The sequence below is a fragment of the Ailuropoda melanoleuca genome, chromosome 2 (assembly GCF_002007445.2).
Source record: "Ailuropoda melanoleuca isolate Jingjing chromosome 2, ASM200744v2, whole genome shotgun sequence".
Lineage (NCBI taxonomy): Eukaryota > Metazoa > Chordata > Mammalia > Carnivora > Ursidae > Ailuropoda > Ailuropoda melanoleuca.
The window spans coordinates 69,955,583-69,979,101 of record NC_048219.1 but is presented as its reverse complement, the minus strand read 5'-3'; the positions used below and the strand labels follow the sequence as shown (position 1 = coordinate 69,979,101).

General features: G+C 38.1%; 2 protein-coding genes across 9 annotated transcripts in view; one reads left to right on the top strand and one right to left on the bottom strand.

Moving 5' to 3' along the window:
* SLC30A7 (solute carrier family 30 member 7) overlaps positions 1-23,519 on the bottom strand; it is a 263,475-nt gene that overhangs the window by 126,191 nt on the left and 113,765 nt on the right. The gene's annotated exons all lie outside the window — the stretch shown is intronic.
* DPH5 (diphthamide biosynthesis 5) overlaps positions 9,398-23,519 on the top strand; it is a 40,422-nt gene continuing 26,300 nt past the window's right edge. Inside the window, exons 1-3 of one of the 7 annotated variants that reach the window (XM_034653982.1) lie at positions 9,398-9,741; positions 10,293-10,450; positions 17,689-17,813. In XM_034653982.1, coding sequence (XP_034509873.1) covers positions 10,316-10,450; positions 17,689-17,813 — 260 coding nt within the window. In that variant the 5' untranslated portion in view covers positions 9,398-9,741; positions 10,293-10,315. Of the gene's footprint in view, positions 10,156-10,292; positions 10,451-16,995; positions 17,106-17,688; positions 17,814-23,519 lie in introns of those variants that run through there. The other 6 variants (XM_019808944.2, XM_011235996.3, XM_002928156.4 and 3 more) reach the window with 6 other exon arrangements.

The window sequence follows — 23,519 nt, the reverse complement described above, 5'->3', positions numbered from 1 at the left end:
TAAAAGTTATTAATACCACTTTCTTCTTTCATTATAAATAACATTTCAGCTACATTATAATTTTTAAGAGCTTCAAGCATTATCCTAGAAATCCATGTTTTCTGAGTACCAAATATTCTAATTGCAAATTCACTTTTTTTATGGGGAGGGAGAATGGTCCTGAAGTGCAGTTTTGCCTGAACACATAGAAATTGTGTAAAACCAACTGACCAGAGAAAATCTTTGTTCAGTAGTAATATTACTCAATGTTAATTGGTTACTAAATTGCAGGTCTTTTGACATATGCTTCACTCATATTATTATATTTAACCCTCACAAAAACCTTAAAGACAGTAATATTTATAATGGAAACTAACATTTACTGAGAGACTACTAAGTATAAGATACTGTTAAAAATACTTTATATGGACTATTTCCTCATTTAATCCACATGACAGTCCTATGAGATAAGAACCCTTATCATATAATGTAACTGAAAATTTGGGAACTTTCCTAAGGTGGTCACCACTGCTAGTAAGAGAACCTAAAACTCAAGTCCTATAGTCTGACTCCAAAGCCCAGGCTCTTGACCACAGCTTTTTACTGCTTCTGCAATTGGTATACATGGAATAAATAATATTTTTTGACACTACTGTTAGAATTCCATTAAATATTGTTTAATGAATACCTCAAAAGGAACAACAGCCAGAAGAAAAGTCAGGATTAAAATTGATTCTATATGAGTTTGGATCCCAATAAGCCATTATTTTCAGAAATTTTTTTTGAAAATTTTTAAAAAAGATTTTATTTATTAGAGAGAGAGAGAGAGAGGGAGAGGGAGAGGGAGAGAGAGCAGGAGCTGGGGGATGGGTGGCAGAGGGAGAAGGAGACTCCCTGTGAGCAGGGAGCCTGATGTGAGGCTAGATCCCAGGCCCTGAGCCAAAGGCAGTTGCTTAACCAGCTGAGCCACCCAGACGCCCCTATTTTCAGAAAATTTAATGAGCTTTGACAGTGAGTTAAAAAATGCTAAAAAGAAACAATGCTGGGGCGTCTGGGTGGTGCAGTCGTTGGGCGTCTGGGTGGCGCAGTCGTTAAGCGTCTGCCTTCGGCTCAGGGTGTGATCCCGGCGTTCTGGGATCGAGCCCCACATCAGGCTCCTCCGCTGGGAGCCTGCTTCTTCCTCTCCCACTCCCCCTGCTTGTGTTCCCTCTCTTGCTAGATGTCTCTGTCGAATAAATAAATAAAATCTTTTAAAAATAAATAAATAAATAAAAAGAAACAATGCTATTCAAAGAAACAACAGAAATTATTACTACAACAAACCAGAAACCACATAAAATCCAGTAAAAATCAAGGAAATAAGGTTAGGATAAATCATATCTTATGCCCTCCTGGGATTTAGAAAATGCAAACCAAATCCATTCCAAGAAAATAAAGTTTGTGGAAATTCTGCAATTTCACATAGACAGGGGTTTAATTTTGGTTAAAAATGTTTCTAGATTTATCGTGGAAAAAAGTCACTCTCTGTAAGTATGATAAGTGACCATACTGCTAAATTTGAATAGCTCAAGGTCTACACAGTTCATTAATATACATATTTAATCACAACTTACATGGTTAAAATTTTTTTAATTTTAATATATACTTTTAATTTTAATATATATTTATATGTAGATTGGTTACATTAATTTCCAGGTTTAAGGAATTATTATTATATTGCTCCTTCTCATATCAAATCTTTTAAAAGAGGGAAAGTAGGGAAGGAGGAGGAGGAGGAAGAGACTTGCTGTTGGGGTTTAGAACAACTAAAGCAGAGGCCACAAGGTACAAAGAGCCCAGGTTGATTCCTGATCTAGAATGCTTTCCATTCTAACCCACTTCTTCCACAGAAGGAAGTTTCTGAATCCCGTAATGTGTGTTAGAAACCATTTAGCTTAAAGCATTCATTTTACAGACAGCAAAACCAGTTGATTTTTACATAGTTACTGGTAACAGAGCCAGAAGAAGTGGGCATCCTGACCATGGGCATTCTCTTTGGGAATAACTATATTCTTTAAGCACATGGTCACTGGTGCACACATCTTAAATCCTGTTTAGAAAATAGGTTTGGGGCGCCTGGGTGGCTCAGTCATTAAGCATCTGCTTTCGGCCCAGGGCATGATCCCAGGGTTCTGGGATCAAGCCCTGCATTGGGCTCCCTGCTCTGCTGGGAGCCTGCTTTTTCCTCTCTTACTCCCCCTGCTTGTGTTCCCTCTCTTGCTGGCTGTCTCTCTGTCAAATAAATAAATAAATAAATAAATAAATAAATAAAATCTTTAAAAAAAAAAGGGTTTAAATTACTTACAAGTACAGATTCAGCAGTTAAGTAACACTGTGGTACAGGAAATAAATATGTCTCCTTTTAAAAAATAAATTTACTTAGAAATGTTTTCAATTAACACTACCTTTCCCATCAGAACTGCAAATTAAAACCATGAGATATCACTACACACCTACCAAAATTAAAAAAATTCACAGCACCAAGTGTTGGCAAGGACATGGAGAAACTGGAACTCCCGTCAGCAGATGGCAGAAATGTAAATTGTACAAGTACTTTGGAACATTGTCTGGTACTATCTACTAAAGTAAAAACACATATCCTATAACCTAGCAATTCCAATTCCTGCATAATGTCCCAAGAGAAATGAGTGTTTGTGTCTAATAAAAGACAGATACAATATTTATAGATTTACTCATATTGGCCCTAAACTAAAACAACTTAAATGTCCATCAACAATAAAAAAGATAGTGATATGTCCATAAATGGAATACTATTCAGCAAAGAAAAAGAACGAACTATGTAACACCAAACAACATGGATGAATCTCACATAAATAAAGGTGAGCCAAAGAAGCCAGACATGAAAGAGGACATACACATGATTCCATTCATAAGAACAGACAAACTGATTCATGGGACTAGAAGTCAACTTATGGTTACCTTGGTGGGGGCAGTGGGCGGGGGGGACGACTCATTTCCTGGGAGAGGATAAAGGGAATCTTCTGGGATGCTGGAAATGTTTCCTATCTTGAACTGGGTGATGGATACCTGGCTGAACACAAATTTAAGAATTCATCCATTGTACACTTACGATTTTGAGGACTTTGCTATATGTAAGATATACCCCATCTCCATAGCACTCTTTTGCTCAACTTTCTTTCTGTGAGATTCATCCATGTTGTTTTGTGTTAACAGTAGTACATTCTTTCTCTTTACTGCATAGTATTGTATGAGTGTACCAATGTACCACAACTATCCTTTTTTATTGTTGTTGGGCCATCTGAAAGTTCTTCTAAAAAGATAAAATTTAACTTTTAGATCCCAAATGAACATCTTCTCTGTTCACTACATTTAATTTACTAAAATATTATTTGCATATTAGCCATCTTTAAGTATTAACAAATTGCAAGGCAACACTTATTTGGTGCTAACTAAGTCTAGAGTGAACTCTGTGACAGAATGATAGAAATAAAGACAGGTTTTCTCAGAAAGAGCACCTTAGAGTATAACAATGTTTGCTTAAGATGACCTTTTGTGAATCAATAACATATGGATTGGTCTTAAAAGCAATGAACTCATGTAATTATTTCACAGAACTATTGTGAAGAGGGAAAAAGAATAAAAACCAATGTAAGTGGGATGGAGAAGGCTAATTCTCATAATCTGATGGACTCTGCAGATAACGATAAAATTAATTTAAAACTCTATTATCAGTCAACATTTACTGAGTTTTTACCAATTACCAGGCACTATGCTAAGCCCTTTTTATGTATGCTTTCATTTATCCTCACAACAATCCTATGAGAGGTGGTACTATTATCTCTATTTCATAGATGAGGCAACTTGAGATTTAGAAAGGCAGTAAGGAAACTACTGAGTGGAAACTCCTGGATTTAATCCAAGGTCTCAATGACACTAAAATCTTAATTCTTTTGGGGGGGGGCAGAGAGAGAGGGAGAGAATCTCAAGCAGACTCCCAGTTGAGGGTGGAGCCTGATGTGGGGCTCAATCACAACCCTGAGATCATGACCTGGGTCAAAATCAAGAGTCGGATACTTAACGGATAAGCCACCCAGGTGCCCCTAAAATCTTCTTCTTTTTTTTTTTTTTTTAAAGATTTTATTTATTTGACAGACAGAGAGACAGCCAGAGAGAGAGGGAACACAGCAGGGGGAGTGGGAGAGGAAGAAGCAGGCTCCCAGTGGAAGAGCCTGATGTGGGGCTTGATCCCATAACGCCAGGATCACGCTCTAAGCCAAAGGCAGACGCTTAACGACTGAGCCACCCAGGCGCCTCCTAAAATCTTAATTCTTAACCATTAAGTAAACTTTCCTCTGCAGAGTCATTCCCTTATAAATAAAAGAACTCATTCGTAATTTATTTACATATACAATTAACTTACATATGTAGATGTGCATTCACTTAACATGTATCTATCGAACATATGCCAAACACTGTTCACATTAGTAAACCAAATGGACCAAAAAAAAAAAAAATTCCTGCCTTTATGGTGCTTCTATTCTAGTAGAAGGACACTGACAATAAAAATGGACACAATAAATAAGTAAATCACACAGTTATGTTGGAAGGCGAACAGTGCTATGGGGGAAAAGACAGATGAAATAATTGGAAGTATACAGGTTTTTCTTTATTTTTCCCCCCACCCTAGTAAACCCAGCTCTGGAAGTGTACAGTTTTATAGTTTTTGTAGCAGGAAGTGAGTTCAGAGAAGCAGGGCAGTGATGTAGTGAGTGGGAGCGTGTGGCTAATATAGATCCTGGTGGGTCCTTTTTAAAAATTTTGCCTTTGAGTGAAGGGGAGACCACCCTCCTTCTCCAACCAAATCTTGGCTAATTGTCATATGCCTCCCTGAATATACCTTAAAAGGGCACTGTGTAGTTGTTTAAACATAGGAAGAGTGAAACTATGTATCACTGAGTCTACCTTTTTAGCAACAGACTTTGGAGGAAGGAATCACCAAAAACAACTTCTCCTAAAGCAATGCTATCTTTAATTATCACTATTTGTGAATTGATATAAAACAATGACTATCAATCAATTTGAGGTCTCTAAGCTCTAAGAATATTAATCAAGATTTCCTCTACAATGAGGCAATCTCTGGGAATATGTAGGTTAAAAGGCCAGCTTCAGACTAAAATAATATTCTCTGTTCACAGTGAGGTCAGACGGAGCTTACCCAGTAGCCCTGATGTTTTCTTTTCAATAGACAAACAATGAACTCAAATTGGAAAATCGAAGGATGACTTCTTTTAGATATAAGTTAATTACAATTTGTTCATAATGTAATGCAGTGTCTCAACTGTTATCACTTTAAAATGTAACTACTGTATGATGTGTTTATGACAATGGAATGGAAAAGCCATCAGTACTAACTTCTTATGACTATCTACATCTTTCACATTTTATGACTACTGCCTGAAGGTCACAGATTAGATATAAGGAAGAATTTCTGACAGCGTGGGTACTAAAAATGAGTTACTGACAAAGGTTATGAAAACAGCTTAAAGATCTTTCAGGAAAAGCATAAATGTTCACCCTCAGGGATGATTTGGTACTCTCCTACCTGCAAGCAGGAATATAAAGAAGAAAACTCTTTAGGCCTCATTTGCCCTTGCTATTCTTTAAAATAAAAAGGCTTTCACTTCATCCTTTTTTTTTTTTTTTTGGCTCTAGAATCGCCGTTCTTCATAACCATCCCCCTCTTTTCTGCTAGATGTGAGATTCAAATTTGCTCTGACATTATAAATATGTATTCTGACTAACTGCTTTCATTATCATCAAAATAATGCTACCATATTGATTAAAAACTGTAATTGTTGGGGCGCCTGGGTGGCACAGCGGTTAAGCTTCTGCCTTCGGCTCAGGCTCAGGGCGTGATCCCGGCGTTATGGGATCGAGCCCCACATCGGGCTCCTCTGCTGGGAGCCTGCTTCTTCCTCTCCCACTCCCCCTGCTTGTGTTCCCTCTCTTGCTGGCTGTCTCTTTGTCTGTCAAATAAATAAATAAAATCTTTAAAAAAAAACTGTAATTGTTTTAAAGAGAAAATCTCAAAGCTCTGCCTAAATTAGGTGAAGAACTGGTATCATTTAATCAGCTATATTCTTAGCTATGTTTTGTTAATCTGTTACCTAGATGAGGGGTTTATCTTTCATGCAAAATGCAATTCATATGCCTACTTACGCCTGCAACTCTCTTGGAAATGCATCAAAAAATAAGATGGGTTGATGGCTGGGTGAATGGATAAACATGTGATAAAGCAAATACAGCACAATGTTAACAACTATAGAACCTAAGAGGTGACTATATGGATGTTTACTGTAAAACTGTTTCAACTCTTCTAGGTATTTGAAATTTTTAATAATAAATGATTGGGGAAAATGCAATCATATTTGAAACTGTTTTAAACAGTATGGGAGAGATGTCCAAATCACAAAGAATAATTCTGCAAAAAAACACTATGCAAGACTTTGCTGATTATTTTGTTAACTGTGGTGGGGGGGAAGATTTCCATAACACCTTTATCTGTCTCCAGAAAAGTCCCCCAAATTTACACTTCTATTGAGAAAGGTTTAAGAACTCTATAGGGAAAGTGGTTCCTTTGACTGAATTCTGAAGAGTAAAAACTGAAATTGCTTCTGTATCTAAAATAATATTACCTTACCTATCCAAAGTAGCTTTCATTCTTTTTTTTTTTTTAAGGTTTCATTTATTTATTTGTCAGAGAGACAGAGACAGTGAGAGAGGCAGGCAGGCAGAGGGAGATGCAGGATCTCTGCTGAGCAAGAAGCCCGATGTGGGACTTGATCCCAGGACTCTGGGATCATGACCTGAGCTGAAGGCAGACGCTTAACGGACTGAGCCACCCAGTCATCCCAGACTAACTTCATTTTCAATACCGATTTCCTGAAACAAGATAAACTACACCTTCTTATCAATTAATTACTCCTTTTGGCACTGTCCTTTCACTGTAAATCTACCTGGAATTACTCAAAGCAAATCTGACAACAAAATCACATAAAAAATGACTACTATGTTGGAAAATTTACCTATTCAACAGGGTACATATGAAGTATATGTGAACTGTGTCATAAACCTTTTAACGTAAATAACTTTCTGAAGTGGCATGAACAAGGCATGTTTTTGTTTGACACTCCATCAATGACTTTTGGTAGTCATCTAAAACATAGCACACCTGCATTTCATAAAGACAGACATATACATCATAACTCAAATTGCTGAGCTACTAGTGTACACATAATGACCTATTTAACAAACATTTACTGAATACTATGTGCCAGACACTGTGCTAAGCCTTAGGTTTGGGAATATATGATACAGTACCTAACTTTATGAAATTGATGATTTGGTAAGGAAGATACACAAATGGACAATTCTAAAACACTTAAGCTGACTGATAAATATGTGCAGAGTATTACTGTAATTAAAAGGAGATACCTAACCTAGCACATGGATCTCTGGAAAGGCTCCCCACACTTAGTCTTTTTTTTTTTTTTTTAAGATTTTATTTATTTGAGAGCACACCCGCGTGCATGAGCAGGGGTAGCGGCAGAGGGAGAGGGAAAGGGAGAAGCAGCCTCCCCACTGAGTGCAGAGCCCAGCATGGGGCTCGATCCCAGGACCCCAAAATCATGACCTGAGCCAAAATCAGATGCTTAACTGACTGCATCACCCAGGTGCCCCCTAAACTTAGCCTTAAAGAATAAGTAGCAGTGATCTAGATAGGAGAGAATGGGAAAGAGTATTCCATGCTGAGATGGCAGCCTGACTAAGTCATAGAGACGCAAAGGAGAATGTTGTGGGCACAGAAGAGTACTACGAGAGAAGAAGCTCATGGTATGGAGTGGAGAGACATGAGGCTAGAGAGAAGTAGGCAGTGGTCACTCCAGGGAGGATCCTGTGGGATACGTTAGAGACTGGACTTTCTCTTGGCCTCAAAAGGATTTTTAGAAGGGAATGACATTTTCAGACTGCATCTTAGCGAGGTCTCTCTGGCCCCTGAAAGAAGTATGAATGTGAAGGAGACTGCCGGAGTGACATGAGGACCTAAAGAAAGACTGTGACGGTAGGTATGGTTTCTATTAAGAGAGACAGATAGGTGAGATTGGATGCTGGGTAACTTCCAAGTGCCTGGCTTGTGTAAGTCTATAGATGATAATGCCTTCCATCTAAAGTAGATAATACAGAAGGAAAAGCCAAGTTGAAAAGGAAGATGATGGATTCAGCTTTGGATGTGTTGAATGTGATATGCCTCTGGGTTATCTAGGTGATTTCCAGCAAAAAGTTAAATATAGCAGGCTGAAGGGAAGGTCTGAATGGGAGGCTGAGTCAGCAAAATACTAGAGATAGCCAAAATTACGAGTGAACATTCAGGATTTTATTTTGTTATTGCTTTCAAATTCAGCCATTCTAACAGGTATGTACTAGTATCTCATTGCGGTTTTAATCTTTATTTCCCTAATGTCTAATGATGTTAAACATCTTTTCAAAGCTTCTTTGATTATTCATGTATCTTCTTGGGGATTTATTTATCTTATTCTCTGTGCGATTCTTGTTCAAATTATTTGCCTATTTAAAAATTAAATTGTTTTCTTATTTCTGCCTTTTGAGATTATTTATGTATTCTTGATACAAGTCCTTTATCAAATATATGCTTTGCAAATATTTTCTCAGTGTGTGGCTTCAACAATGTCTTTTGAAGACCATATGTTTTATATCATTGAACTTCAATTTCTCAATTTTTTCTTTCCTACAACATGCTTTTGGTGCTGCTCCTGAGAAGTCTTTGCCTAAGTAGAATCAGTTTTATATTTTCCATTTACATCTATGATCCATTTTGAATTAATTTTTGTTTATGGTATGAAGAACGGATAGGTATAATGATACTGGATAGAATCAGTCATAAAGAATGTATTGAATGAGAAGTGCAAAGGGTAGATGGAACCTAGGAAAAAACATAAAATTAAGGCTTAAGAAACAGGTGTTGGGCAAAAAAGACTCAAGGCATTGTCTGAAAAACAGCAGGAAAATTCTGAATAATCAACACAGCCTACTAAGGATAAACAATGGAAAATTGTCTTTTTAATTTGGATGAGGTCACTAGCGACCTTACCAAGAGCATTTACAGTCAAAACAAACCATTCCGATATCGGAACTTCATCTAACCAACCACTTTATTGGAATTCCCCCTGTGGAAGCAATTGAAATCTGAAATTCCTGAGCACTCTTAAAGGTCACTTTTCTAGGCACAGGAGCATGGCGGGGGGGGGGGGGTCTGCGCTTCCCGACATTGAGGATGACTGAGGCATAACCCAGTCACACCCCTTGGGGCACTCCGGAATGAGGTCTTGGGGTTGGGGACAAACCCCAAGCATCACCGCCCCGCTGGGAAATCAGAATCACAATGACGGCCAGATTTGCTAACCTGCCTCACCAGGGAGGCAGCTGGTTAAACTACAGCAGAACGCAAAGGCGAGGTTGGAAATATCTGCACTCGGGCAATCCCGGGCAAATTAGAAAAGCCCCTCCCACCCACCACCCATTCATATGACTGGAGGAGGAAAGGCGCATGGCGCCGGGCTGCGCGGCCCTACCTCGGGTCCAGCTCCTCCCGGGCGAAGAGCTCCTGCACTTACCCTGTCCTAGGATGCGGATGTGTAAAGCCACGGGCTAAGGGAATCGCGGGTACTCCTCGTCCTTTCCCAGAGGCCATGCTGGGGGGCTCTGGACGGACTCCCCTGGCTGACTGACCTTTCCCCTCCCTGCCCCAGCAGCCGGCGGGTCACTTCAGGTCCAGGTCTCCCCACCTCCACCCCCACCCCCAGTAGCAGGCTTGCCCGCCCCTCCAGCTAGTCGTAAAGTGCAGTAAAGGCGCCAGCGGTTTGCGGCACCGTAGGTGAGGCGGGCGGCGTGCGTGTTCGCTCAGCGGGAATCCACCTTTTCGGTAGCTCTTTTTTTGGAAAGGCTGCAGTTACCAATTTGGGGACCCAACTACAGTTTTCAGAGGGTAACTGACTGCTCTTAGTTTGGTGTAACGAGAAAAAGCGGGGTACGGTTGTTTAAAAACACTCATTCCATTTCTTATTTAAGAGGCGTGACGTAAGTTTCTCAGACCTTGCTTGTGACTTGCCGTCCCTGCTTGTACTATCTTGATTTTCATTTTCATGTTTATCGCTAGATTTTACGTATCTTCGGTGTAGCTGACCCTTGCTTTTCTTGTTCACTTCGTCCCGCAGCCTCCCTTCCCCTGGACTTTGAAATGCTTTACCTGATCGGCTTGGGCCTGGGCGATGCCAAGGACATCACAGTCAAGGGCCTGGAAGTTGTAAGACGCTGCAGTCGAGTGTATCTTGAAGCCTATACCTCAATCCTGACTGTAGGGAAGGAAGTTCTGGTAGGTGCTTAAGGTTCTTCAGTCCCTGGGAAGAAAGCTGTCTAACAGCTGATTTTCATTACACTAAAATGAACCAAAGTTTTAGGTCTGCTTGTTTAAATCCTTTAAAACACATCCCCTGCTCATTAAGGATCAGAAGAATGGGAATAATACAAGAACCAAGTGACTTGGAAAATGAAAGGGTGCTTTGTCTTACTTTACAAGTCTAATTTTGAGGCTTTCTCCAGTAAATAGGGAAATTATTTTACACTCCTGGGAATAGTTATCAAAATCCCTTATTTCATGAGATAGTCAAATTTTTTCTGATTTGAGTGCTAATGAGGTACTGACATAGCCTTAATGAGTTGGTTATGTATTCAGAAACCAAGCTGAAAGCTTCTCCCTTTGAAGTATTTCCATAGGGAATGGTAATCGCCTTTTTGTCAGTATCCTATCCAGAGAGGTCTTACCTTTAAAAAGACTGCCAGTAAGGCTAATACAGATACTCTTGTGTGTATTGAGTGAGCCTGGGGCTTAATAACTTTAGGATTTGTTAACGTATCATACATTTAGCTTGCTCTTGTTAAGGGCTCAGTACATTTTGGAGGAGGGGCTACGTAGTTCAGGTTCATTGTCAAACTCCAAAAAGAATGTAAATTAAGATAAAGAGAGTGGTGGACATGTTATAGGAGGAGGGAGAGGATTTTAGAATTGTCTGGTCTATCAAGGCTTCTGAACAAAAAGGTGACCCTAGAGAATTTCAGGTCTTCTGGTCTCTCAGATTCACAGCCCAGAGAATTCTGGTCTCAGAGTGACTTTAAAATCTTAAAGAATTAAAGATTTGAATTGAATTGGCCATGCATTGATGTGAAAGTTGTGTCTAATGGCCAGCTTTGATTTGTTGGGTTGGAACCAAAGTATCTCTCAGCTCAAGATAATAAATATTCCTCTCTCACCAGTGATTAAGGAAAACTAGAATGAACTTAAATCCGTCCAAGAGAGTAGAGACAAATAACAAATCAGCATTCTTACAGAGTACTATGTCAGAACATGGTATAGAGGAAAGTTGGACCTGACTTTAAGCTTTCTTTGTTACATGTTACCATGTCATCTTGGACAAGTCTTTTAACCTTAGTTTTTTACTTTGTGAAATGGGGATAAAAATGCCTACCTCATAGGTTCTTAACGTAGTGCCTGTAGCAAAAATGTTCAGTAATGATAGTTGTTAATGGACACTTTTCCAGATTTCTCTAAACCTCAGTAGCTTCATTTGTAAAAATGGAGATAATAACCAATTGGAGGGTTATGTGGGGTTTTATTAAGATGACGTATTTGAAAGTGCTTTGTAAACTTTAAGTGCTAGCTAAATGGTAATTTTGGTTGCTGTAATTTTTACAAGTATTTTTTTATTTTTTCCAAAAACGTATTGTTGGGGCTGGGCCCAACCTCACCTACAGGTAAATTATATGTACTTTGTTAAGATGCTGGAGTCTCGGGGGCGCCTGGGTGGCGCTGTCGTTAAGCCTCTGCCTTCGGCTCAGGGCGTGATCCCGGCATTCTGGGATCGAGCCCCACATCAGGCTCCTCCACTAGGAGCCTGCTTCTTCCTCTCCCACTCCCCCTGTTTGTGTTCCCTCTCTCACTGGCTGTCTCTCTCTGTCAAATAAATAAATAATATCTTTAAAAAAAAACAAAAAGATGCTGGAGTCTCTGGTCCTCCACAATAGTTAAGTGCTAATACTTATAGAATACTTACTGTGCACTGTTCTAAGTGTTTTACATGTAGAACAGGATTATTACTCTATAATTACTGTTCACATTTTACAGGCACAGAGAAACTTGCCCAAGGTCATACAGATAATAAGTGATAGAGCCAGAATATGAGCCAAGAGAGTCCTGAGTTGAGAACCACCACTCTTAACATTTATACCATACAGTGTCTCCCTATCCTCAGGGTTAGATCATAACTTCACAAAATAATGATTTTAGAGAATGTCCACAGAGAAGGTAGGATTCAAGCAAAATGGTCAAGCTTGAATCTCTCCTGTCACAAAGTTCCATCGGTCTGCTCTTCATGACCTCTTCCAGGTCCTTAGTTCATGTTTTTCCTGAGCAACTTGCTGTGCAACATCAGCCACCTTTAATGACTTTTTTGGAATAAAGTAAGGTATAAATAAATACATTCATGCCTTGTATTGCCTAGTAAAATCTCAGAGCCACTTTCTCTTCAGTGACCTCCTTTCTATTTCCTTTCATTTCTACCTTTTCGTTTTTTAAGCAAATTGATTGTTAAAAATTGTTGACATGTGCTCATACCTATATATAAAATCGGGTCTCAATAACTAGATAATTATTATATAGTGGAAAAAGTTGGAAAAATCTATTTTCCTCAGTAAATACGTGCTTTCTTTTGTCAATAATCACACAAAATGGTATTTTATAAAAGGCACATATGGATGTTGCTAAAGAAATCTGGAATTTTGGGTTCCTGGGTGGCTCAGTCAGGTAAGCGTCAGACTCTTGGTTTTAGCTCATGGGTCCTGAGATGGAGCTCGTCATGCTTTTTGCTCCATGGGGAGTCTGGTTGAAGATTCTCTCCCTCTGCCTGCCCACCCTCATGCTATCTTTTGCTTGCTCTCAAATAAATAAATAAATCTTTTTTTTTTTTTTTTTTTTTTAAAATTTTTTTTGAGAGAGCAAGTGAGTGAGAGACAGCACAAGCCAAGGGAGGGGCAGAGGGAGAAGGAGGAGCAGACTCCCCGCTGAGCAGGGAGTCCGATGTGGGACTCAATCCCAGGACCTGGGATCATGACCTGAGCCGAAGTTTAGACGCATAACTGACGGAGCCACCCAGGCGCCCTCAAATAAGTAAATTTTTAAAAAAATATCTGGAATTTATCTGTTCTTACATTGAAAGCTGTTGTTTTCAAATTGCTAAAAAGGTAGTATTATTTATATGTTTTGTATTATTCAAAAGTTAATTAAACTAAAGACACTGCATCCAGGAAGGAGTTTTAGTATATACACTTTGAATTTCTTTAGGCACTTTCTGTGAATAAATTATGATTTTATGTGCCATTTTGATGTAATATACTGTAGTGCCTTACACAAGAGGTATAAGGTATGATCTTTGTTTTCAAGTGGTTCATGATTCATCTGTGTTATACTTAGGAAAACTCAGTAATGGAAGATTTAAATAACAATTCCTGACAACAGTGGCAAGAAGAAACTATAAAATTATATTGCTGGAAAGAACTTAGATGATCTTATTTAAGTCAATACTCTTGTTTTCATGAATAGTAGATATTGTCTCAAATAATTACTATTTATTAATTCCAATTGAAATACATATGAGAAGATCACTTCAAGTTGTGGTGGTCAGAGAATACTATGGAACAGATGGAATTTGATCTGTCTTTTAAAATAATGCATCGCAGTCTTTTTGTTTTCATGGTCTAGATAGAAAATGGTAATATTTATACAGCTCTGTAGGGTAAATAGAGGTGGGTGCTTTGGCCAAAGGGGGCTAACTTTGAGGCTTTAGCTATCCTGCTTTGAAAGCAGAGGAGATCACTAAGCTCTGCCTGTCTGTGCCTCATTTGTTTTTTTTGGTCTTTTCGTTTTTTTTAAGTAGGCTCCATGCCCAGTGTGGGGCTTGAACTCGCAAGCCCCACGACCCTGAGATCAAGAGTCGTGTGCTTTACCAATTGAGCCAGCCAGGCGCTCCTATGCCTCATCGGTAATACACGTAAAGTTTTGCAGTCAGCCAAGGTTCTGTGACCTTGGGCAATCACTTAACTTTGTGTTCTTTTTCTTATCTGTAAAACAGGGATAAAAATAGGGGCTATCTCATAGATTGTGATGAAGATTAAATGAATTCATATGCATAAGTTCTTGGAACTGTGCCTGAGCCCAGAGTGATCTAATGTAAATGTATTGTAGATATTGTTATTATAGATAAGACTTGGTAGAGGGAGGAGAAAGAGTGTTCCTTACTGAAGAAAAAAATAATGGTGAGCAAAAGCATGGCGATCAGCACAATAATTTGCTGTATGTGTTCCTGGGCATCACAAAAATAACTTTCATTTCCTCCCAGTGTTATCTCTTTCCCTCCCAGTGTTATCTCTTTCCCTTTCTTTTCTTCCTAATCTACTTCATCTGGATACCAGCTCACTCTCTTTCCTTGTCCTCATCCAGCTGCGGTGTATTGGTAGTGGAGGGATAGACTTCCCACTGAGAAAGATGAGGCAATCATCTGTGACCTTTATTAACTTCCCATTAGTCCTTCCGCTAAATCTGAATCCGTCAGATTCGGATCCTCCCCTCCCCCCCGCCCGGTCCTTAGGAAATGACTTGTTGGATGAGATTCTCAGCCTGTTGAAGACAACTCTACTAGGTGTGTTTTTCCCAAACCTCTTCCTCTGAAACCTTATTCCCATGAATTATTCTTTCTTCGTTATGTTTGGTCTGTGTTAACATTCTTCTCCCCTCAGCCTGAAACCATATTCAGATATTGTCTATTCTGAACTCTCTCTCCTTTTAAACATCTTTTCTCCATAGTTACTACAGTTTCTGTCTCCTTTATCCAAAGCTTTTTGAAAAAGCAGTGTGCTTTTATTGTCCCCACTTCACTCATAGCTCAGACTCCTGCAAGCAGACTTCCATTTCTCTGAAATATTTGTTGAACAGTTATTTAGTAGCTGAGAATGCCACAGGATAGTTTTCAATTCTCAGTTGTTTTACTTCTGACATAGTTCATCACTCTTTGAAACTGGGTTCCATGACATTACTTTCTCTTGGTTTTACTTGTACTTTTCCATTTTTTTCAATCCCTTTTGTAAGCCCTTATTTTTCTGTTCCTTCTTTCACTGTTAGTGTGTTTGGGTTTTTTTTTAGTTTTGCTTTCTTGTTCATGTATCTTATTTCTAGCCTCTACTTTTCTGTTTTTTTTATAGGTAATACATTAAGCGGTATAAAATTCAAAGGATATTAAATATATGCATTGAAAGATTTCTATCCCAGTTCCCCTTCCTAGAGGCAGTTATTGCTAATTTCTTATGTCATCTTCTGGAAATACCCAAAAGTAATTTTAATTTTGAATTTTTATCCTGTCCCCCTTGAAAATGTGCCATCCTAAAGCAGGAATGAATTTTGAATTTTGCCTTCAATTTCATGAGTGGAGAAGATTAGGGCTGATATGTACAAAAATTGGCTTATCAGTCATTGGATGATATATAATATAAATGTAAAATTATTTGTTAAGTAATACTGCTTTTTTCCACCCCCTTCCTTGATTCTTACTAGGTTCCATGCTCTTATAGCACTTAATGATATGGTAGATAATCCCCCACTAAACATGGTAAACCACAGGACGAGGGCTACATATGTCTCATTCACCATTGTTTCCCAACATCAAGCATAGAATTTGGTGTGGATGTTGTGCACAAAAAATATTCTTTGAGTGAGGGAATGACTAAATAACCAAGTGGGTAAATGAAAAAGAACGTAATACCAGTTTCTTACCGCTTTTGGTCTTTCTTCCCTTTTTTAAGTTGTCCCCTCTCCCCCTAAGAGGATCAGCCATTTGTTTATACTGGAGTGTTTGTGTGTGTGTACACAGGTATGCATATGTGGATAAGTTTTTTTTAATAAACGTGTTTCAATTAAATAATGAAAATTTTTAAGGATAAGTGATAAATACAGAGTGATAAGATAGAGTCTTGAGAGTGGGGTTTTCTATTGTTAAATCATTTATAAAATACTGGATAGGATTTAGGATTACTGCTAGCATTAAGCCAGTAGCATGTGACTTTTTGATCTTAAGAAATGTTAGTTCAGGGGTGCCTGGGTGGCTCAGTCCATAAGCGTCTGCCTTCAGTTCAGGGCGTGATCCCAGAGTTCTGGGATTGAGCCTGACATCGGGCTCCCTGCTTCTCTGGGAGCCTGTTTCTTCCTCTCCCACTCCCCCTGCTTGTGTTCCCTCCCTCACCGGCTGTCTTTCTCTCTGTCAAATAAATAAATAAAATCTTAAAAAAAAAAAAATAAAAGTTCAGGAAAAAATACTGTTTCCTTCAGTTTTCAATAATCATACATGTGTCTTAGATATATGTGAATGTAAATGTTCTACCACTAATAAGTTTTCTGGGCTCATGAAATTAAAGTAAGTTATATACAAATTAATGATTAAGAAAAAATATATAGTGAAAGTGAAAATAAAGAGAACATTTTTCATCTGTAAAAATATGCTGTCATTGGGAACTTCTGGAGCATTATCTCTGAGAAGATATGCTGAAAAAGGGAAGGGATCTTTTTTCACATTTCAGGGACAGATTCTAGTTAAGCGTTAGGAAATAATTATCAGAGTTGGAACTATGGCCTTTATCTTCAGATGCTTAAGGATTTGTCTATTTACTCTTGCTTGACAGATACTATCAAGTATAGCAATCCTTGTAATGTTTGACATCTGATATAATCCTTATAACTCAAACAGACTTCTCAGTATGTAAGAAATAGTATATGTCTATGTATTCACTTTTACTATATTTGAATTACATATTACTCCACAGGAAATCAGTTAATAAGATTCATGACCTTGCATGAAGTTTGTAACCACCACCACATGACCATTGGCACACCAGTTCACGCTCTGTACTTACATCCTGCCACCCCAGTTAAGGTCAGCCTCCTGGGTTTATTCTCTAGAGTTGAACTTCGGGGGATTGGTTCACAAAGCACTTTATATGGAGACTTCCTATATAATTAGAAATTTTTCTTTCCTCTGCAACTCTGTCTTGTCATTGTCATTGAAATTACCTTTATTTTAGCCAGGGTCCTATAGGTTTTCATATGGAAAATTTAATAAAACCCAAATTACCATGTATGTTTATAATTATTATTTATCATATTCTGTATTACTGTGTTTCGGAAATAAAGCTCAGGCATACATGTTCTCTTCATTCTATAAAGTTCTGTCTGGTCCATTAGACTCAAATTTAGAGGTAAATTTAAAATGCAGAAAGCCTCAGATGTTAGGAGGTATACCTCCTCTTGGGATATTAAGATAGCCCCAAAGACAGAGTTTAATTGCAACATGATATAGAGTGCTAGCTCAGTGAGGAGGCCTATTCAATGATCTGTGTTTGGATGGTTGCCAAGATTTGCACCAGCCCCGGACAGAGATTGGTGTGCGTGTTTGTGTGTATACACATGTTGAAATCGTCACCTGCTGTCTCATTTTGATATTTGACTTAAATCTGTAGGAAGAGTTTTATGGAAGAAAATTGATTCTTGCTGATAGAGAAGAAGTGGAACAAGAAGCCGATAATATTTTAAAAGATGCTGATACCAGTGATGTTGCATTCCTTGTGGTTGGTGATCCATTTGGGTAAGTCAAAGCTGGTATTTTGAATTTTAATTTATTTGCTTTTTTAAAAAAAAAAATCAGTAAGAATTATTCTGTTATATTTAAAACCTTTTACTTTCCAGGTCCTAATAAAGGACTGTGTTTACCTAGGCTCTAAAATTTTGTAAACTTTCGTTATCTTTGAGATTAATGAAGAAAATCTGCTTGATCAGGATGTCATCATATGTATCACTTAATATTGGTTATTAAGTGTCAGTTCTAAAGTTTGTATCATTGCTCCTGCTGTTCTTTTAGAAGGTAACTTAGGGCATCAAATGACTTTACTAGTGTATCATTATTAATAAGTGTATTACGTTATCAGGAGTCATACCTACCATTTATTTTGCAGGTAAATCACAAGCATCTTCTGCTTCTTTGTCATAAGCTCTTTTTTCTTTTTTAATCACCTCATATTTAGCAATATTGTCACTTTACTTGCCTTGAATTTAAAATCTGTCCAGCCTCAAATTTCAGTTTCTTATATCCATTGGGAGCTCTGTTCTTCCCCATTACTAAAAAGATGCATTTCTACTTGTCTAGTTAAGTATCATCAATCTCTATGTCAAGCCAAACAGAGGATTTCTTTGTTTCCAGCTGGTGACCCAAGATTTATGTCACAGATTTAAGGAACATAAGGACAATTAAATCACAGTGAACTCACCACCAAGGATGTTTTTCTAAAAGAATGGAGTTACATGTGCATGTGTCTGTCAAAAAAAAGTAATTTACATCAATGTGGTGTGGCAGAGATTGTGTTTCATTATTATACTTGGTTGCAAATGACATTGTGCAATCACTTATTTTATTTTTTTAATATTTTATTTGTTTATTTGACAGAGAGAGAGATAGCCAGTGAGAGAGGGAACAAAGCAGGGGGAGTGGGAGAGGAAGAAGAAGGCTCCTAGCAGAGGAGCCTGATGTGGGGCTTGATCCCAGAACGCTGGGATCACGCCCTGAGCCGAAGGCAGACGCTTGACGACTGCGCCACCCAGGCACCCCGCAATCACGTATTTTAAAGTATCCAAATTGTTTTAACCTCTCACATTGTTTTCTGTAAAAGTAAGTCTTCCTCCAAATTAGCAGTACCTGTTGTGGTGTTTTTTTTTTTTTTTGAAGATTTTATTTATTTATTTATTTATTTGACAGAGCTCAAGCAGAGGGAGCAGCAGGAAGAGGGAGAGGGAGAAGCAGGCTCCCTGCTGAGCAGAGAGCCCAACATGGGGCTCCATCCCAGGACCCTGGGATCATGACCTGATCAGATGCTTAACCAACTGAGCCCCCCGGGCACCCCTCCTTTTTTTTTTTTTTAAGCCACAGCCACAAAATAGTAAAATAAAGGTAATGAAAAATCCTATATATAAAATGTCTTGGAACCCTTGTAGGATTTTTGTAGGATTTTCTCATTGCACTGGATTCCCTTTAAAATCCCATTTTTATATTTTTTATAGTGACACCTTCTGAACTCACCAAACTTCCTTACTTGGTGGTATCCTAATTCTTAAAGTTACCTAAAAGAGTAATCTCAGAGTCACTTTTGATTTTGATGGTATCCAGTCACTCACTGACAAAGTCTGGTAAACCAGTGCTACTCAACGTGAGGTTTACAGACTGGTGCCAGCCCACAAATTTACTAGTCCATGATGAGAATGACAGAAATTGAGAGTAAGCATTTAGAAATTTGATAGCAGTTTTTAAAAGTAATTTTGTCTCTGCTGTATCTCATAGTCAAAATTTGGAGCTTTTATTTTATTTTATATTTTATTTTTCTAATCACTAATTTTGATTGCATTTTACAAAACTATTGTTCCATTACCATTTAGAACTTAAAGTATTAGCTTTTCACTAGTTTGAGAAGCACTGCTTTTGACTTTTTTTTTTAACTTATAATTATTGTTTTATTATATGATAAGGGATGTAGTAAAAGATACAGAGGAACAACCAGATGAAGAGGTACATGAAGTGAGATCCAGAAGGGTCCCAAGCATGGGAGTTCCTGTCCTGGAATTGAAGTGGGCCACCCTCCCAGCACATAGATGTATGTGTTCACCAACCCAGATGCTCGCTGAATGCCATAGTTCAAGGATTTTTTGGAGGCTTCATCATGTAGGCATGATTAATTATTAACTCAATTTTCAGCCCCAATTTTTATATCGTTCTATGCCCTAGTTTAATATCATAGCCTTTCCCTGGTCCTGATGCAGACTCTTAATTCATTACCTATGTTGCAGTCAAATTTGTATTTGTGAAACCATGATTTGAAAATCTTATTAGAGCTCAAAATGAGAGTTACTAGCTCCATCCAGATATGAAAAATACTGTACAACCTTCCCTTCTACCTATACCCTATCCTTCTTGTCCTAAAGCCTACACTCATGCCAACCAGTTTGCCCTTCCCCCATCATCTTGCATTCTCCTTCTGTACATCTATTCAAACTCTTTTCTTCATCTATCATGCCCTTTGCTATATATCTGATTGTCAGAAGTTCAGCCATCTTTTGAAGCCTAACTCAAATACCACATTCTCAGTGATCATTCCTTTATTAACCTGATCAGAAGTTATATCTCTTCCTAACTGCTGACACATCATTCATGCGTTTTCATACAATGCCTCACAGTATATTTTTTTTAATAAATGTATACATCTACTCTTTAGGTTTGTAGGCTGTCCTTCACACTTTTATCTCTCTAGCTTCCTTCACAATGTAGTAGATATCAATTAAATATTAAGGGAAAGAGTTGTTAATATTTTCCCTGGGGTCACAAGGGAAGACCAGGCATATCTTGGACTGACATTTATCCATTCAACAAATATCTTTGGAATGCCTATCTCCTGACAGGCACTCCTAAATGCTGGATATGTGTTAGGTGATAAAACACAGGGTTTATAGTTTAGTAGAGGAGGTTGACATCAGTCAAGGAGGAAATAACAAATTTAAAATTTTGGTAGGCCTGTAAGGGAAAAAAAAATAAGGATTAACAGGAATAGACTAATTTCTGTGGGGTCATGTGGGAAATCCTTTTTGTTGAGGTAATATTTAAGTAGGTATCTGAAAAATAAAAGGAATAGCAGAAGGGAAGAGCATTGTAAGCAGAGGGAACTGCAAGATGTATTCAGGGACCTGGAAGAGCATAGTGAGTGGGCGGAGAGAGAGGCTGAGGAGTTAAAGAGGTAGGGGGGACCCAGATCATGTAAGGCCTTGGAGGGGGTAGGGATTTTGTTTGAAGTAATCTGGTAAATCTGTGAAGGATTTTAAGCAGGAAAGAATCACAATCTGATTGACATTCTTTTTTTTTTTTTTTTAAAGATTTTATTTATTTATGTGACAGAGAGACAGCCAGCGAGAGAGGGAACACAGCAGGGGAGTGGGAGAGGAAGAAGCAGGCTCCCAGCGGAGGAGCCCCATGTGGGACTCGATCCCAGAACGCATGGATCACGCCCTGAGCTGAAGGCAGACGCTTAACGACTGCGCTACCCAGGCGCCCCCTGATTGACATTCTTAAATGATCACTCTAAATGGTCGCAAGAGTGGATTTCAGGGAGGCAGGGTGGCTTTCGTAGAGGAGAGAAAAAGGCAAAGTGGGAAAAATTGAGAAGGAAGAATGACAATATGTATGTAGTGGATGAGGAAAAGGAGAGAAGCAAGTTTTCTAGAATTCCAGCTTTAGGAACTGGATGGTGCCAGTTGTTGAAATGATGAAAACTCATAGGGAAAATAATTGGGTAAGACAAGAATTGGTTCTGGAAATGTTTTAAATTTGAGATGTCCTGTAGGCAATTTGATATCTGCTACTGGAGCTCAAGGGAGGAGGATACCCTGGATATGTGGTTTTTGAAGTTATGAGTATGTAACAGGGGAGAGGGAGAGATAGGATGTTTAAAGCCAGAGAAATGGATGAAATCACCAGGAAAGAACAAGGGGAAGAGAAAATCAAGCCTTAGGAAACACATTTTGTGGTCTGTCAAGAGCCAGAGGAGGAAGAAAACCAAGAAAATGTGTTGTCACGGAAGCCCAGAAAAGAGAAGACTTTAGAGAGGAAAGAGTGGTTAACGCTGATATACTGCTGAAAGGTTGGGTTGAGGATGAGGACAGAACGGTGTAAATTTAAAGGCGTAGAGCTTGGAGTTTTTCATTGGTGGCTTTATGGAGGAGTTGGTGCTTGAGTTGAGACTGGGTAAAATTGAGTAGGTGGAAATTGTACACAAGGTTGGCAGGGGATGGGAGGGGAAAGGTGAGAATTCCACATAAATAAAGAATCAAGGCCTACCAAAGTGCCTCGATGCTGTTACTACCCTGCTTAAAAACTTTAAGTGACTTTTCATGGCCTAAATCTTTTAAATCTTTTAACAATCTATCTACTTTTTACTTTGGCTACTCTTCTTTTTGACTGTGCTAGAGCCCAGTTGTACTACTTTGCCATTTCATAAGTGTTTGTGCAGTATTCATCTGTGTCTTTGCTCATACTTTTTTCTTAAAATAGACTTTTCTTACCAGTTTGTTTCTTTTATTCCCCATTTTATTGAGATTTAATTGACATATAGCACTCTGTAAGTTTAAGGTATACAACAGAATGACTTAAATATATTGTGAAATGATTACCTCAGTAAGTTAACATCCATCATACAAAAAAAAAAAAAAGAAAGAAAAAAACTATTTTTTTCCTTGTCATGAGCAGTCCTAGGATCTACTCTCTTAACAGCCTTCAGATATACCATACAGCAGGTTCTATTCAGTAAAATAGTAGATTCTTTCTACCCTGTTCAGTTGCTACCTCTTCCATGAATCCTCCATTATTTTATTCAGGAGCAAGTGTCTCTTCATCTATCTTTCTTTCTTTCTTTCTTTCTTTCTTTCTCTCTTTCTTTCTTTCTTTTTCTTTTTTCCCCTTCTCCTCTTTCTCCTTCTCCTCCTTCTTCTCAAATCCTAGACATTAATTTGCTCTATATCATTGACTAATCATGTATAATCTTATATTCAGATTTGTGTAATAATTATTGTACTATAGTTATTTTTCATTTACTCACTGGATTACTATTGAGATACAGTCGTTAGGGATATAGTAGTTGGAGATGGGGTGGTAGGGAATATGTAGGGTGGTGGGAATTATGATTTGTGTGCATTAAATGGATAAACCAGGAAGAGAATACAGAATGCCTCAAAGCACTGAAATTCTTCCTTACATACAACAACAACAAAAAGTTTTTTGTTTAATTTTAAGCCGCTTTCCACTTATTTGAATAAAAACTTTAAAAAGAAGAGAAAATTACTTAAATTCTTTCTCATATGTTTTAAATTGTAGTAAAGTTTATATACCATATTTACCACTTTAGCCATTTTTAAATGTGCAGTTCAGTGGCATTAAGTAGTGTAACTATCATCATCCACTCTAAATTCCTGAAGAAGGTAATTGAAAGTTAAGTCAGTTGTAGTTCTCATCTTTCCCTTTTGTCTAGGTAATTGATAGGAATGTGAACGTTAATCACATAAAGAATGTAAATGACTCTTAAAAAAAAAAAAACAGTGCATCAATAGATCTGACCCAGTCATGAGAGTCATTTTCTATCCCCATAAAGAACAGCTGAACATGGTCATCATTAAGCAAATTTTAATGATGGTTCCATTTTGTTATTCCATTCCTTATTTTAATATGCTCTGTAACTACATTTTATAATCATTGAACACATAATTT